Source organism: Carlito syrichta, unplaced genomic scaffold (assembly GCF_000164805.1).
Source record: "Carlito syrichta isolate Samal-C Ts95f unplaced genomic scaffold, Tarsius_syrichta-2.0.1 Scaffold304757, whole genome shotgun sequence".
Taxonomy (NCBI): domain Eukaryota; kingdom Metazoa; phylum Chordata; class Mammalia; order Primates; family Tarsiidae; genus Carlito; species Carlito syrichta.
The window spans coordinates 349,136-367,617 of NW_007248853.1; the positions used below are offsets into that span (position 1 = coordinate 349,136).

At 34.8% G+C, this 18,482-nt stretch overlaps 1 protein-coding gene across 3 annotated transcripts in view; it reads right to left on the bottom strand.

Annotated features, from left to right (window-relative positions):
* Positions 1–18,482, bottom strand: part of PCM1 (pericentriolar material 1) — a 97,541-nt gene that overhangs the window by 58,621 nt on the left and 20,438 nt on the right. For 2 of the 3 annotated variants that reach the window (XM_021713833.1, XM_021713832.1), the window contains 10 exons: positions 15,835–15,944; positions 13,362–13,578; positions 8,108–8,294; positions 6,995–7,168; positions 6,335–6,492; positions 5,984–6,216; positions 3,464–3,615; positions 3,196–3,325; positions 2,107–2,247; positions 1,066–1,256 (listed from right to left, as the gene is read on the bottom strand). In XM_021713833.1, coding sequence (XP_021569508.1) covers positions 1,066–1,256; positions 2,107–2,247; positions 3,196–3,325; positions 3,464–3,615; positions 5,984–6,216; positions 6,335–6,492; positions 6,995–7,168; positions 8,108–8,294; positions 13,362–13,578; positions 15,835–15,944 — 1,693 coding nt within the window. Of the gene's footprint in view, positions 1–1,065; positions 1,257–2,106; positions 2,248–3,195; positions 3,326–3,463; positions 3,616–5,983; positions 6,220–6,334; positions 6,493–6,994; positions 7,169–8,107; positions 8,310–13,361; positions 13,579–15,834; positions 15,945–18,482 lie in introns of all 3 variants that reach the window. The other variant, XM_021713831.1, reaches the window with a different exon arrangement.

Here is an 18,482-nt window from a genome sequence, read left to right on the forward strand (position 1 = left end):
AGCAGGTCGAGGTTGCAGTGGCCGGGAGCGGCCACTGCACTCCAGTCTGGGCGACAGAGTGAGAGTCCAATTCAAAAAAAAAAGTGGTCAAAAGACTTGAGTAGACACTTTTCAAAAGAAGATATATGAGCACCCAACAGACATGAAAAAATGCTCAGTCTAACCATCAGAGAAATGCAAATCAAAACCACACTGAGTTACCTACCACCCAACTCCAGTAAGATAAGAGAGACCTTCATTAATAAAACAAAAAACACACTAGACACAAAGAATAGGGAATGCTTCTACATTGCTGGTGGGAATGCAAACTATTTCAACCTCTATGGAAAACAGTGTGGAGATTCCTAAAAGATCTAGACATTCACCATCCATACAACCCAGCAATCCCCCTTCTGGGACTATATCCGGAAGAACTTAAATCTCTTTACAAAAAACATACCTGTATATGCATGTTTATGCAACACTATTAACAATAGCAAAAACACAGGACCAACCCTGCTGCCCACTGACACTGGACTAAAAAAAAAGTGGTACATATACAAAATGGAATATTACACAGCCAAAAAGAAGAACAAAATTATGAACTTTGCAGCAACTTGGACGGATTTAGAGTCTATCACAGAAACAAAGAACTGGGTACCATATGTTCTCACTCATTAGCAGACCCTAAACATTTACCAGAATACTATAAGTAAGGATTGGCAGTAGCCAGAAACTGTCGGGGGAGGGGAGGGAATGAGGAGGACATATAACATTAATAAGAGTACCAGATCTCAAACCAGGCAAAGTGGGGACCAAAGGGAAGCCCAAACTTTCCCGTACAATGACCACTTATATACCTAATCCTGAATTGTACCCCCACATCTTCAAAATAAAATTTAAACATAAATAAACTATACATTTAAACATATACAATAACAATAAAGAAACTAATTATGAATTATGTTATTTATTACTGGCTCTTTGCAAACTGCATGATCATGTGATTAAATGTTGTTTTTTACTTTGCTAACAAAACTGAATTATATTTTATAAGAAAAAAAGTGACTTATACAACTGTCTTACTTTTCTGTTCTACTTTGCTGAGGCGTACACAGGTTCTCAGATCCATCACTTCTCAATGACACAGCCACCGGAGATGTTGTTTCAGCTAGACCTTGCCTCCTCTGATGTTCAGCCATCAGAGCTTCAAGCTGCTTTCTTCTCTGTCGCAGCTCTTCCCTCAATATTTCATGTCTTCGCATTTCAGACCACAACTATTTTTTAAAAAATAAGAATCAAATAAATACTTGAATTTGCTGTAGCCTTAAAAATAACAGGTTAATAATATTGTCAATCAATAAAGCGTTCTATTCTCATTCTCTTAGTTTTACACTAAGATATCAATGAAGGTTAAAACAATATTTTAGTTATGAATAAAAAGAATTAAGCAATCATTAATTTTTTTTTTTTTTTTTTTTGAGTTAGAGTCTCACTCTGTCACCCAGGCTGGAGTGCAGTGCCACACTCACAGCCACCCCAGCATCAACCTGCTGGGCTCCGACAATCCCTCCGCCTCAGCCTTTCAAGTAGCTGAAATGCAGGCATGCTCTACAATGCCAGGCTAATTTTTGATTTATTGTAGAGACAAGGTCTCACCAAGTCACCTGGGCTGTTCTCGAACCTGCGGGCTCAGGCAATCCATTCGCCTCGGCCTCCCAACATGCTGAGATTACAAGCTGAGCCACCGAGCCCAGTCAATCATCAATTCTTAACAGAAAAAAGCAGCACCCAAATCTACTTCATAAACTATTTTAAAAGTTATATTTTCTACAAATTACATATAACAGGTCTTTCTAATTGAAATGATGATAATTTGCCACAACTACCTCCTTATATGTAATTTTGCCAAATATTTACTATATGTAATTCTGCCACATATTTACTATTAAAGAATATGACTATTTTAAAAAGATAATTAATTTTTGGAAAAAATTGGTTTTCCTCCCTAACTAAAAGACATAGAACAGACTACCGTTTAGAAACATGTTTCACATATATTCAGTTTCCCTTCTTATAATGTGTCTTAAGAACAACTCAGGAAGAATAAGGTACAATTTATAATACCTCATTATCTACTACTGAAGAGTCTTCAGGCTCAAAAACAGATTTGCTTGTACTGGTCTCATGTTCATTAACAGATGGGGTTGAAGTAACAACTGGCATATATTTTTTTGTAGGACAATTATCCACACTAGCAGCTGACAGCTAAAAAAGTATTGGCAAAAAAATTATTATGAAGAATTAAAGCAATTATATTAATTTAACAAATGCAGTTCTTTTACTTCTTCTCTAGGGCTCTAGGGCCATACTTAATCTGTTATCACCAGACCCTAATGGCCATCATCATACAAAGATAACTTGAAATAAGAAAACAAAAATGAAAACATAGGCTAGAGTCGACCAATAGTAACCCTCAGGAACAACAGAGACAATAGGGTTAAAATGTTATTATAAAAAATTTTGTGTATTCAATCAAATCTGCCACATATTCTTCTAGACATTATATAGATTGGGGATAAGAGAAACGAGGATCAGATAAAGTGGAAAAGGCAAGAGTCTACTGATGTGTTTCTCTTTCTTTGAAAATAAAACTTAACTGAAGGTAAAGCTAATCAATAAACGTTAGAAAAATAGCAAAAAAATTCTATTCCCTTCCCTTAATTATTATCTGATTATCTGACTTCATCAAATATATCTAATTGTCTGTTCAATCTCAGTATCAAATGTACACTAATATATAAGCAAAAGTATATACACTGTTCAAACTACACATAACCATTCTCCTTAAAGAACGCAGTGCTTAAAGGTGTTATTACCTAATTCAGCGTCAGTAAAAGATGGAAATACTTGGTACCATAATTACAAAGTTTAAACCAGAATATTTTAATATAATAGTCATGAGTACGCATGTTCTAAATCTATGGCTAGCTACTCAATAAGTAAAAGAATGAAAATAATCACAGTACATTACCGTGTGCTGTCTTTCATATTGTAAATGACTATCTCCAACCCATTTCATTAGTTCATCCATCTCATTAATCACAAAATAAACACAAATATGTCAGCTTAGTACTAAAAAGAGTACTTTCAGCTAACATTAGGTTTTAAACATCTCTTTCCAGACAAATGAAAAGAAACAAGTTTCATAACTACCTGTAGGTCAGGGCATGCCTTTTGCAGTGCTTGAATTTTCTCTTGAATCTCAATCAGTTTCTTTCTTTCTTCCTTTAATTGCTTTAGCTCTCTCTGCTGCTGCTGTAGTTTAGCCTCATAAAACTTCTCTCTACAATTAAATTGACATTTATGAACTCCCAATAAAATATGATAGCATTAGGCACAACAAAACATAGTATCTAGTTGAGAATCTTCGCCCTAATAGGGACTAAATTTTTATTAAATGAAGGTCCAAAGCTTAACATACCTTGTCTTTTCATTTACTCCAGTATCCTTCTGTGTTTTATTGGCATTTCCTCTAGTATTATTTGAATTTTGTTTGATGTCTTCTTCAGTTGGGTAGAAATCGTCCAGATTTGAAGTACTGGCAGAGACAGCTCCTTGAGTTGCATCATCATCCTAAAACAGCATCATCATATTAAAATAATCTTGATACCTATAGACATCATCGAATTCATACCTCTGTAAATACCACTAGTCTGTAAATTTGAACATAAAAAAATTAAAGCAGTATAGAAAGTACATGTGTTTACATACATGTTTATATGTGTTCTATATACACACGTTTACATGTGTGTTTGTATACATGTTTATGCTCCCTCAACAACTCTTCCTGTAACAGGGAAAAATGTAGAAAAACTTAATCCAAATAATGGCTAAACAAGCCACAGTATAATAATTAAGAAAAATGCAATCAAAATAAATAGACTCCTATACCACTGCTTAGAAGAGTATCAAATAATACAGTCATTCTAGAGAGTAATTAGGCAATGACCATTAAAATTATAATGAACATCAACTCTGACACAGTAATTCCATTTCTTCATATCTTTCTTAATAAATACAAAAGCATGTGCAAGAATGTTGTTCACTGGAACACTATTTCTAAATAGTGAAAGAATAGGAACCACAAAAGTATACAGTCATTGGATGCTAGATTAACTACATTAAGGTCCACTGATACTACAGAAAACTATGCTGCATTTAAAAATAATTATATATATTGTGCATATATATGATGCAATACTACTTATATTTCATAATTGTTCATCTATATCATTAAATTTAAGCTTCATAGTTATTTATCTATATAATTACATGGAACTATACAAACTAACTTGAAAAGTTTTCTAAGACATTGTGGAGTAGGAAAAAAGGCAAGCTATAAAATAATAGTGTATCCCACAATTTGTAAAAACACACACACACAAATATAACACTGTGTATTTTTGAAAATAGGTGTTCACTGATGTATATAAGCACACAGAAAAAGCCTAGCAAGCTCTGTGAAAAAGAATGAAATTATGAATGGAGGTCAAGAAGTTTACTAGTAATGTATACTGTTTTTTTTTTTAAAGGTAGAGCACATTTACCTTTTACTTGAGTAATTCAAAGGTAAGCAGCATTATAAAAGAAATTGTAAATAAAACTCGAGTTTGTCATTCACAAAAAAACCCATTTTACAAACATTTATAAATCTAGTTAATTTTAATGTTTCATATATCATTCTTTTCTATTTAAAATAAGCAAAACAAATCTTAATGAAAACAATTCATTCATTAAATTTACCAGAGGTATAATATCTATTAATATTATATAAGTTACAGTCATCATAAACATTAGGAGTAATTTTTTGGTTTCTTTTTTTTTTTTTTGAGTCACAGTCTCATTCTGTCGTCCAGGCTGGAGTGCAGTGGCATACTCACAGCCACCCCAGTGTTGACCTGCTGGCTCAGGTGATCCTTCTGCCTTAGCCTTCCAAGTAGCTGGAACTATAGGCGTGTGCTACCACACCTAGTCAATTTGTTGATATATTGTAGAGAAGAGGTCTAACCAAGTTGCCCAGGCTGGTCTCAAACCCCTGGGCTCAGACAATCCTCTTGTCTCAGCCTCCCAAAGTGCTAGGATTAAAGCCACCACACCCGGCAAGTTTTTTTGGTTTCAAAACTCATACACATTTCAATAATTTAGAAAGATTCTCTGAAATATTTCTGTTGGGAAAAGGCTAAGGATATATAACAGTAGAAAAAGATTTTAAAAAGGTATTATTTTAAAAGTTAAATCATTTCTGTTGCTTTAGATTATACCACATTTAGTAAACCGCAAAAAGCTCAGTAAGTCTTTGGCCCACCATTAGTCAATATAGTATCAAAGTATTAATTGTTACATAATTATACCTTCATATGTATAAAATTGCTTTTTAAAATTTATGATCAATAGTTCTAATTTAACTTTATTGGTTAAGACAATATATACATTTTTCTTTTATATCATGTGGGTTAAGATCTCAGGCTCTGGTATCAGGCAGTCTGAATTCTGGTTCTGATAGTCATATGAACTCTGGCAATTAACACCTCTCAATCTGTTTAATAACTACCTCACTGAGCTGTTACAAGTTCTACACAATGTAAGGCCAGAGTCACCAACAAGAAAACAACAAAACCTTTCTACTTTTGTAAATAAAGCTATATGTGCACACAGTCATGCTCATTTGTTTAGGTATTACATATGGCTGCTTTTGCATTGTGAAGTTGTGATAGAGACTGTACAGTCTACAAAGCCTAAAATATCTACTGACTCATCTTGAATTTTAAAAAGTTTACTGACCTTTGATGTACAGCATGAAAAGTGCTAAAAATTTAAATCTGGCATATAATAAATAAATGTATACTAACTATGATTACACCAACATAATTATCAGAAACAAATTTTACTTAAAACTGTACTATTTGCCAAATAATTATTTTAAAAACCAAGTAATATTAACCTGTACCATAGCAACAAGATCTTGTAACTGTCTAAGTTTCTGTTTTGCAGCCATAAGCCTATTGATCTTCTGTTCAAATTCAGCATCTTCTGGAGCCTCATCAACCAGACTGCTCCTATGACTAGATAATGAGGCTCCACTGACTCCCTCTTCAGCTTCTTCCTCCTCTTCCTCATCATCTTCACCTTGTGCAGCAAGAATCTCCTGTTCTCCTTCTCTATTATATCGACAATCTGCTAAAAACATGTATAACTGCAATCAGTAATTTTTAATAAACTTAAGAATACAAATGAAAGAAAATTCACTTCACAAGAGTTTGGCAAAATTATCTGTAAATATAGTCAATCATACCTAAAGAAGGAGGCATGTTTAGAGTCCTTAAGTTAGCAGCAGATCTATTGTTAATTTCACAATTAGAATTAACTGATCTCCCATCTCTATTATTAGAAACACACTGTGCATTACTATTACTATTTACTTCATTCCAGGTGGCAGCTACTTGTGGATTTCTAGAAGAAAAAAAACAACCTGGAGTTATTTAAGGTATCAAAAAAAAAAAAAAAAAAGATCAAAGTTTTAGAAAAGCTGATAAAATAATTACCAACTAAGAACTTGGCTGGTTAGTCTATTTAAATTCAAGTTCTAAATAATCAGTTGCTGTTTTCTATTAACTTTTGCATATGAGCTATCTGGAAATTTAAGAAAAATATCTGAGAAATCAAAATTACAACAAAAACTAAAGAGGTAGGAAAATGGTATGTTAGATATGTCTTATGATTTACCTGAATTTGTCCCAATAAACAGAAATTTACTGAATTACCACATAAAATACTTCCCTATTTGTCATTCTTTACAGAGCATGGATGATGACACTCACCAAAATAGTAAACTTACAAGAGAAAAGCTTAAGTAAAAGGCAAATAATGAGCACGCTAATGATGTATTTTTGTCTTCACCTGAAACTATTAGGTCAGGATAGTATGTTGGAAAAATATATCAAAAAACTCTTACCGAATGTTAGTAACAGGTTCAGAATTTTCATGCTCAGAATCATATTCTGACTCTTCAGTTTCTTCATCTTTCGTGTTTTCATTTACAGCATCTGTCATCATATCTGATGTTTGTTCATAATAATGAACTAATTCTCTTAGTTCATTCAATCTCTTTCTAACTTCATTTAACTTCCTGATAAACAATTTATACCCATTTTAGCAAAATACACATATATTATTTTCATATAATAGCAACCAACACAAACAAAATTTAGACTTAGTCAAATATCCAGGGGGTATGACTGAGATGTAATGAGTTTAATGCCAAGTATGGCTTACTCAAAATCTCACCATGTTATTTTCTTAGGTTGTATTAGGAATAAAAGCATATGAAACCCAATTTTTATTTGTTCACTTTAAGCAGGTATAAATGTTAACAGCAGAAAAGGCAATGTCAAAAATACGTCTAGGTTTCTTAAGTATCAAAAGTGTGAAGTATTACTCAATGTAAATACCGCCTCTGAGGCAAATCACGCATGTAGATACTATTGAGCATTTACAAAAGGTTCCCAATTTGCCTACAATGAGGCCTATAAAGTATATGTTTACCAAAAATAACAATTAAGTTTGTTGAGTTCTTACAAAGTGCCAAGAATATGCTAATGATTTTTAATCTTTAAAACACATTTATGAAAATGTATGTTATTAACCCTATTTTGCAAATGAGGAAACAGAGGCTTGGTAAGGGTAAATTATTTGTCCATGGTAACATAGCCTCATGTGGTTTAATTTCAGGGCTATCTTACACTAGATAGAGCCTGGTCTTTCTAAACCATTTGAATATAAAAATATTTTAACTATAGTCCTACTTTCGATCCTCTATTTGAAAAACAAAAAGATAACTTCACTTCACAGAAATTACTTGTGTTACAGCATATCTCTTAGACAACTCACATAATGCACACATAAGACACATACACTTCTTCTATCCTGTCATTTAAGAACTGTTTTTAATATTAAATGCACCCAGTTTTTGCCAGGATTGTCAACACAATCAAAGAAAAAATACAGAATTTATCTATACTATTTAATTCTAATCTATGTAAAGAATGATTTATAAAAAATGTTTTACTGGAGTTTTTCAGTTGGATTTAGATGGCCTTCATTTTCACTCTCATTCTGAGAGACTAGAGAAGCAGCAGGATAAGGAACAGATGATGTGAGGCCATTGGATTCTCCATTGACAACTGGTGCCAAGCCCACAGGAGCAGTGGGAGCTGAAGTTGTACTTCTCTGATCCACACCCCTTTGTGGAGTGGCTGAAGAAGGCACAACTACAAAAATGAAAAAGTTACTAGTTACCATAAATAAACAAACACAGTATCAAGCAACACTTATGCATAGTTTGTCTGGATATAGAAAAATAAAAAGTAAAAATCTTAATTTAATTTTTGCACGCTTGAATTTTTGAAACTTAAGGATAAACCCATAACACTTGTTTATTAGCATATTCCACAACTAGACACATCAAAATGCACAAAAAGACACATTTTTACTTCTTCCAGAGATTCTATCACTTTTGCATTATAATCACTGTGTTAAAACAGAAAAGAAAAAGACAAGACGGAAATGAACAAGAATTATGATATCCTATCTTGGAAAAGAAACTACAGTACTTATTAACTTGGTTCCAGATTAGGTTAAACAGAGACACTGTATATAATAAGCAGTATTCAATCTGCAATCTTTATATGGCTGTTCTAAATGATTATATCTTCATGAATTTTTCAAACCCACAGCCCAGAGTAATAATGTGTGGCCACCAGGAAGAAACTCTGTTTGCTCTGGGAGACAAAGCCAAAGTGTTAAAATGACTGGGGTACCTCCATAACATGAAATATTAAATAGCAATAAAATTTTCTAATTAGATGATGGCTAATCCTCTATATTACAGTCTTTGAGCTAACTTTAATTCCTTTTCTATTTAATTTGTTTTACTAACAGACAAAGATATATTATGCCTTCAAGGATAATTAATGAAGATTAAGAATCTTTGCACTTCTCTACCTCCTACCATTTCAAAGCTAATGTCATTTGTGAATATCTTTCTCATAGGGACCATCATTATTTGTTGCTCACTTTTTTTTTTTTCAAACAGACACGCGGTCTCGCTATGTTGCCCAGGCTGGTCTCGAACTCCTGGGCTCTAGCAATCCTCCCACTTTGGCCTCCCAAAATGCTGAGATTCCAGGTCTGTTGCTCACTTTAACGCCACAGTTACTGTAGCTATTTTCCAACAGTTTCTTCACTCTAACCTTTGACCATTCTACCCTTTGCTACTGCTCTCACACTGCATCCCAGTGAGACAAAATGACTTTTAAGAGTCAACAATCGCCAGGCTCAGTGGCTCAGCCTGTAATCCCGCGCCTTTGGGAGGCTGAGGTGAGTGGACTGCCTGAGCCCATGGGTTCGAGGCCCGCCTGGGCAACTTGGCGAGACCTCATCTCTACAATAAATCAAAAAATTAGCCAGGCGTGATAGCGCGCGCCTGTAGTTTCAGCTACTCGGAAGGCTGAGGCGGAAGGATCACCAGAACCCAGCAGGCAAGGCTGCAGTGGCCGGGAGCGGCCACTGCACTCCAGTCTGAGCGACAGAGTGAGACTCCAACTCAAAAAAAAAAAAAAGAGTCATCAATCACTCGTATTCAACATTGTACTGGAAGTCCTAGCCAGAACAATCAGGCAAGAGAAAGAAATAAAAGGCAACCAAACTGGCAAGGAAAAAGTTAAACTGTCTGTTTGCTGATAAAACATAATTGTATACCTAGAAAACCTTAGAGACTCCTCCAAGAGACTCACAGACCTGATAAACAACTTCAGTAAAGTTTCTGGATACAAAATCAACATAAAGAATGAGTAGCATTTCTATATACTAATAATGCTCAAGTCTAGAACCAAATCAAGAGCTCAATCTCATTTACAGTAGAGACACACACACACACACACACACACACACACACACACACACACACACACCTAGGAATACATTTAACCAAGGAGGTGAAAGATCTCTATAAGAAGAACTACAAAAACACTGATGAAAGAAATTGTAGATGACACAAACAAATAAAAGAACATCCCATGCTCATGGATCAGAAGAATCAATATCATTAAAATAACCAAGCTGCCCAAAGCAATCTACAGATTCAATGCAATCCTACCAAAATACCAACATCATTTTTCACAGAAAAAAAAAAATCCTAAAATTTATACAGAACCAAAAAAGAGCCTGAATAGCCAAAGTGATCCTAAGTAAAAAGAACAAATGCAGAGGTATCACATTGCCTAACTTCAAATGATACTACAAGGCTACAGTAATTAAAAGAACATTGTACTGGTACAATATATATAGATCAATAGAACAGAATAGAGAATGCAGAAATAAAGCCACATACCTACAAGCAACTGATCTTCAACGAAGTTAACAAAAATAAACAATGGGGAAAGCACACCCTATTCAATAAATGGTGCTGAGAAAACTAGCTAGCCATATGCAGAAGAATGAAACTGGACCCCTACCTCTCACTATATGGAAACATTAACTCAAGATGGACAAAAGATTTAAACATAAGACCTAAAACTATAAAAATCCTAGAAGAAAATCTAGGAAAAAAACTCTTCTGGAGATTGGCCTAGGCAAAGAATTTATGGTGAAGACCTCAAAAGCAAAGGCAACAAAACCAAAAACAGACAAATGGGACTTAACAAAAAAGCTTCCACACAGCAAAATAATCAAGAATGAAGAGAAAACCTACAGAATGGGAGAAAATATTTGCAAATTATGTCTCGAGGAACTAATATCCAGAATCTACAAGGAAACCAAACAACTCAACAAAAAAAGCACAAGAAACTCCATCAAAATGTGGGCAAAGAACATAAACAGATATTCTCAAAAGAAGACATACAAGCAGTCAACAAACATCAACATGCTCAACACCACTAATCATCAGAGACAAACAAATTAAACCACAATGAGATATCTTACACCAGTCAGAATGGCTATTACTAAAAAGTCAAAGAACAACAGATGTTGGTATGGATGCAGAGAAAAGGGAACACTCATACGTTGTTGCTGAGAATGTAAACTAGTTCAACCTCTATAGAAAACAGTACGGAGATTTTGCAAAGAACTAAAAATAAAATTACCATTCAACACAGGAATCCCACTACTGGGTATCCACCAAAAGAAAAGAATAATTATATAAAAAGATACCCAAAGCCAGCAGGGGTGGCCCAAGTCTATAATCCCAGCACTTTGGAAGGCCTGAGGCGAGAGGATTGCCTGAGCTCAGGGGTTTGAGATCAGCTTGGGCAACTTAGTGAGATCTTGTTTCTACAACAAATGAAAAAATAAGCTGGGAGTGGTAGCACTTGCCTGTAGTTCTAGCTACTTGGAAGGCTCAGGCAAAAAGATCACCTGAGCCGAGCAAGTCAAGGCTGTGGTGGCCATGAGCATACTCCAACCTGGGCAACAGAGTGAGACTTCAACTCAAAAAATAAAAATAAAAATACCTTTACTTACTTGTATGTTCATGCAGCACTATTCACAAAAGCAAAGTCTAGGAACCAACCAAAGTGCCTATCAATGACTGACTAGATAAAGAAAATGTGGTACATACACATCATGAAAGACTATGCAGACGTTAAAAATAAAAAAAATTAATTTAAAAAAACCTCATGTTCTTTGCAGCAACACAGATGGAGCTAGAGAATATCATCCTAGGTGAATTAACCGAAAAATAAAAAGACAAATGTTCTCACTTATATGAGAGCGAAATAGTCATAAAGATAGAAAGATGGAAATAACAGACACTGAGCACTATAAAAGGGGAGAGTCTGGAAAGGGGGTTAGGGCTCAGAAGTTACCTATTGGGTAAAATGTTCACTATCTGGGGAATGGGTCACCTGAAGCCCAATCCCTACATGTATGCAATATACCCATGTAACAAACATGCACTTTAACTTCCTGAATCTAAAATTAAAATATTTAATTTGTTAAAATTTAAAAACAGAAAAAAATAGAGTCAGCAACAGGTAGAATGCTACTTAAAGGAAGAATGTGAACAAAACTGAATACAGGGTCTTAAGTACAATTTTCGAATTTTAAGTTTTTTTAAGTTGTGTTCGTATATTTGTAAAGGATAAGAAGTGGGATTATATACTAGAGAAGGAAGAGACTACCAGAAGTCAGGGAAAAGAAAAGTGTATGTTTTAGGACAGGAACAGTTAAGATTCTTTTGAGCATAGCAAAGAAACAGGAAATGTGTAGATAAGAACCTCACAGATGATGTTTTTATTCCTTGTCTTTTCTTTAGTAAGACAATGGTTAGAATGTTTAATGATCACTTGGAGTTGCCCTTCTAGACTCCAATTTCCAATGCTTGAGTCTCTGTTACTGTTCGACTGAGGCCGGGCAAAGGGGCTCAAGCCTGAAAACCCAGCACTTTGGGAGGCCAAGGTGAAGGGACTACCAAAGTCCACTGATCTGAGAACAGCCTGGGCAACTTAGCAAGACCTCATCTCTATAAACAAAAAAATTAGCTGGGCATGGTAGTACACGCCTGTAGTTCTAACTACTTGGAAGACTGAGATGGAAAGATCACTTGAGCCCAACCAGTCAATGCTGGGGTGGCTGTGAGCGTGCCACTGCACTCCAGCCTGGGCGACAGAGTGAGACTCCAGCTCCAAAAAAAAAGGAAAGAAGTTTGAAAGGTTTTAGGATAGCAACTGAAGACTATTTTAACTAGGTCTGATTTAGAGCAAGTAAAACACCTGTGGAGCAGAAAAGGTAGTTTCTATAGTTATAGCTGCCTAATTAATTAATTAAATTTTTAAAAAGTAAATATAAGTCCCCTGGTTGGTTGTAAATGTTCTCTACGAAACCATATATACTATATAAGTTTTTCATATCTCACTTTTTCTTGTATAAACACTCTCAATCTATGTTTCATAGTTTCAGGATTTTTAAATCAAAGTACTAACTGGATTAGTTTTTCCTTAAGGAAAAATTTTGAATATGTTAAAAAATACAGTATTATGTCCAAGTACCAAATAGTTACCTTCTCTTCTACCTTTCCCTTAGTAAAATCCTACCAATTCTTCAAGGCTTTCCCTTTACTAAATTACAGAACAGATTTACAATTTACTTGGCTTTTATCATACATTGGCTTGTTACTTAACTTTTCACATGCAATTCTTATCTCTACACAAATAATTTTCTTGAGAAAATGTTTATTCATTCACCAACTACTTACTAAATTACTATTATGTGACAGTATATGTACTTATGTGACCTCTACCTAACACTGCTGAACCATATTTACTTACATGATGAATTGTTCAGATGCTGATCTCGAAGTGTATGAAGTTCTCCAAGTAATTTGTCCATTTTTTGTTTCTTTTCTTGTAGCACTCTCATTTTGCTAAAAAGTTGAACCTTCTCATCAGGTAACTGTTCTGAAACTGATGGATTCCTGCTCTGGGAAACCTCCCTACTTAAGGAAAGACTTTCTGCCTGTCTTCTATTGTCTGGAACAGCTGGAGGCTTATTAAAGAAAATGAAAAAAAAATTAAGACTCAGGTAATTAAGAGCTGCATTCTCATTTTTAAGTGCCTAAGTATTCTTTGACAAGAGAAGGAAATATTTGCCTCGGTTGTGCTGGTGGGTTAAGTATGATGCCCACTCTATTCCCAAATAATGGTTCCTGTTATGCCACTGTAACATCCTTGGTATCCATAAAGGATTGGTTCCAAAATCCCTGGGACAGCAAAAACAGCAGATGCTCAAGTCCCTTATATGAAGTAGCAGAGTATTTTCATATAATCTATAAACATCCTCCCATATACTTTAAATCATCTTTAGACTATTTATAATACCTAATACAATATAAATGCTATATAACTAGTTTTATACTGTATGTTTTAAACTTGCAGTTTAAAAATTGTTGTATTGTTATCTTTCTCCAAAATGTTTTTAATCCAATGTTTTAATCATAGATGTGGATCCCACAAATACAGAGGGCTGACTGGACGTGATTTTACAGATACATATAACCTTGCATTCACTGGACATTATTACCTGGATGCTCAATTAAGTAATAACAATGTCGCATGTTATACAGAATAAATTTTCAAAAATCTCATTCTGTCTCTTGCCATTGTTTTAGAACTTTAGTTTCTAAACCTATCCGATTTTTTCTATCACTTCTCTCCTCTGTTCCTCTAATTTTTTTATTATGAAACATTTTAAAAATCCACTTAGGCTTAGGGAATCATATAATTAATACCTCCCATTGTGCTTAGTCAAACTTTAACATTTTCTCATATTTGCATCAATTCTTTTTTTAAAAATAGTAATAGTATGTTACAGACTTAGCTAAAGCTATATATGTATCCTTCTCCAATGCATTACCCTCTCCAGAGATGATAATAATCTGGAATTAGGTATCTATCATTCTCATACATGTTTTTATTTTGTAATACCTATGTATGTATCCATTAAAATATACATTCTTTATGCATTTTTTAAATATAAGGTAAGTAGTGTCCCTCTTAGACTTGCATTTTTCATTCATTAGCTATGGTTCACTTACTGTAACTGCTGTATAGGATTTCACTCTCTCTATATATACTATCATTCATTAATCCATTTTCCTGTTCATGAATATTTAAGCTGTTTCTGTTTGTTTGGTTTTTTGGTTGTTTTTTTTTTTTTTTACCAGTAACACAATGCTATCATTAACATTCTTATATCTATCTCCTTGTACAATGTGAGAGTTTCTCTAAGTAGATCACAGCAGGGTCCCTAGAAAAAACTTACTAGATATTGCTAAATAACTCTCCAAAGTGGTTGGATCATATTCTTTTATTTCCACTTGGCCAGCAAGAAGACAAGAGACACTGCATCTTCAATCATACACATTTTCAGCAAAGAGGTATTAATTCATATTGTGTTACCCAAGGCCCATATATTGAAAATTTACATTCAAATCATTATTTACAAAGTTCATGAAATGACAACATTAATTAACTCTCAAATTAAAATTAGAACTTTCTTAAAATTGTTAGTAAAATATTTTAAGGACATGGATTTAAACCTCACTCTTAAAAGTTGTGATCACTAACAGTCTTTCAGAGGAAAAGAGAATGTTAACAGTGTATCACCTAGTAGCATACACAGAAAACTTCACTAATCATTTCATTCCAAATAGATTTTACTCTAATTTAATGTTTCTTAAAGGATAGTCCCCAGACCACCAGAATTGAAATCACCTAAGAAGACCACCTCAAATCCATGAATCATAATTTTAGAGGTAGAGGCATCCCACTGACCAGAACCTATACTGCTTAACAATCATGCCAGGCAATATAGTATTTATGCTTACTAAACTTTGAGAACCACTGTTCCAATTAATGTTATTTTTTTTTAGCCAGGAGCAGTGGCACATGCCCGTAATCCCAGCACTTTGGGAAGCCAAGGCAGGAGGATTGCTCGAGCCCAGGAGTTCGAGACCAACCTAGGCAACAAAGCAAGACCTTGTTGCTACAAAAAATAATAAAAGTAATAATATTTTAAAAATTAGTTAGGTATGGTAGTATGTCTGTGGTACCAACTACTTAGGAGACTAAGGTGGGAGAATTGCTTGAGCCCAAGAGACTGAGGCTGTGGTGAGCTGTGATTGTGCCACCGCACTCCAGCCTGGGTGACAGAGACAGAAGACCTCGACTCAAAAAAGAAAGAGAGAAAAAAAAAATTAATGTGATTTATAAACCCAACTATATACTAAAACAATTAAGTTACCTGAGAGTCACGAAGCTGATTATGAAAACGCTGAATTAAATCATTCAATTCTTCATTTAGTTCAGATGTGATACTAACTCCAGATAAGCTACCTGTAGTTTCTGCAACAACTGGAAAGAAAATTAACAACCATTCATTAATGTAAGTAAATCAAACATCTAATCTCAATAAACTAGAAACAAATTTAGGAAAAAAAGGAATTTAAAAATCTCACCTAACACAACTTGAAACTAGTTAGCCCTCATATTCATCTGCCAATAATTATTTTATTAGAAGTTTCCAATCTAAGTTAAAAATAAGGGACACACAAAACTCTAGTATGGTAGTTCACCTTTTTCAGTCCCAACATACAAGCAGAGTTACTATTATTACACCCCAATTAATAACAGTGATTCAGTGGAGTTGAGGTGGGGCAGGTCTATCAGTCTAAGTTGAGGGAGTGGAAGGGAAAGTGATAGTCTAAAACAGCACAACTGATTCTGACAGGTCTCAATCCCCAGATCCTCAAATAGACTAAATGCTTTTGGTACAGGAGCTGGCAAACTTTTCTTAAAGGTTTAGGTAGTTGGCTCAGCCTGTAATCGCAGCACTTTGGGAGGCCAAGGCAAGAGGATTGCCTGAGCCTGGGGGTTCGAGACCAGCCTGGGCAACCTGGTGAGACCTCATATCTACAATAAGTAAAAAAAAAATTAGCCACACATAGTGGCATATGTCTGTAGTTCCAGCTACTTGGAAGGCTGAGGCAGAAGAATCGCCTAAGCCCAACAGGTCAAGGCTGTGGTGGCTGTAATCGTGTCACTGCAATCCAACCTGGGCAATAAGAGTGAGACTCCAACTCAAAAAGAGCTTGAGCTACTCTCATTTAGGCCAGACTCAGTGGCTCACACCTATAATTCCAGCATTTTGGGAGGATGACGTGAGAGGACTGCCTGAGCCCAGGGGTTCGAGACCAGCCTGGGCAACTTGGTGAGACCACAATAAATCAAGAAAAACTAGCTGGGTGTGGTGGCACATCCCTGTAGTTCCAGCTACTTGGAAGGCTGAGGCAGAAGGATCGCCTGAGCCCAGCAGGTCAACGCTGGCATGGCTGTGAGGGTACCACTGCACTCTAGCCTAGGCGATGGAGTAAGACTCTGAATCAAAAAAAAAAAAAAAAAAAAAGGTTCAGATAGTAAATGTATTAGGTCAACTCTGCTGTTCTGGGGCAAAAGAAACTATAGACAATATGTAAGCAAATGGGCATGGCTGTGTTTCACAAAATTTTATTTCGGGCAGTAGGCCAAATCCAGCTGATCATAGTTTACTAACCCCTGCAGTAGAACAGATAATTTACTGAAGTGGTTACTTGTGATGTAAGTCATATTAAAAGACCATGGATTTTATCTTCTCAATTTTAAAAAATGCCTTCATATTCCAACAGCAGTTTCCTGATGATAATTTTCATAATAGCTATTGCTTTACTACCCAACCACTCCATTCCTATCCTCACTTCTAATTCTCCAGTTCTAAGAGACATTGCTTACAAACTGATTGTTTTAAAGGAAAATACTAGCTTTTTTCACTGAGAAATTAGAATTTCAAGGCTATATGGGATTCTATGTATCTAGTCCAAACTCTACATTAAAAAGAAAAAAAATTACAGTCCAGATAACTGATACACAACTTGCTAGTTGTTTTTTTGTTTTTTTTTTTTGAGTTGGGAGTCTCACTCTGTCACCCAGACTGGAGTACAATGGCACACTTCCGGCCACTGCAGCCTCGTCCTGCTGGGCTCAGGCAATCCTTCCGCCTCAGCCGTTCTAGTAGCTTGAACTACCACGCCTGGCTAATTTTTTTATTTATTGTAGAAATGAGGTCTCGCCAAGTTGCCCAGTTGGGTCTCGAACCCACGGGCTCAGACAATCCATTCACCTCAGCCTCCCAAAGCACAGGATTACAAGCTGAGCCACTGAGCCCAGCACAACTTGCTAGTTGAAAGAAGCCCTCTTTCCCAAGATAATTATGATACCATGCTTATATATAAAAAGATTTAACACTATACATGGTATTTCATCAGTATTCCCTTGTAAAATCGCATAGACGAGCAAATTTGTTTTAAAATTACTAAACTAAAATTGTTTTAAAAATATTATAATATGAAATGAATTCAAATTAAAATTCCTGTTTATTATAGTCCTGTTCTCAACTCAAAATAATATACTGCTTACTTTAACAAGTTCATATTCAGAAACAGAAAGATGACCTTTGACAGAACTTAAGAGATTTAATTCCACTAAAACTTAGACAAGTCACAAACTTTTAGTTTCCTCTTTATGAAACAAAATAAAAGCTCTACTAACCTACAGTCCATGATGACCAAAGAAAATGTAAATAGTTGAGATTAACAAAACTATCAAATGAAACTTTCCTGATACTACAAACTTGAAAATATATACTCCAAACTTGAAAATATATAAAAGATAGTCATTAACCAAACTAGAAATATTCATTATGTTGAAATATTTTAGTTATCTTTTCCTAAATTATCTATTTTCTAAATATAAAAATAAATGGTACTTTAAATTTTACAAGAGAAAAATGGGGACAAAAATCAGTGAAATCACTACCATATGCTATATTATATACAACTATATAATTATTACAAAATA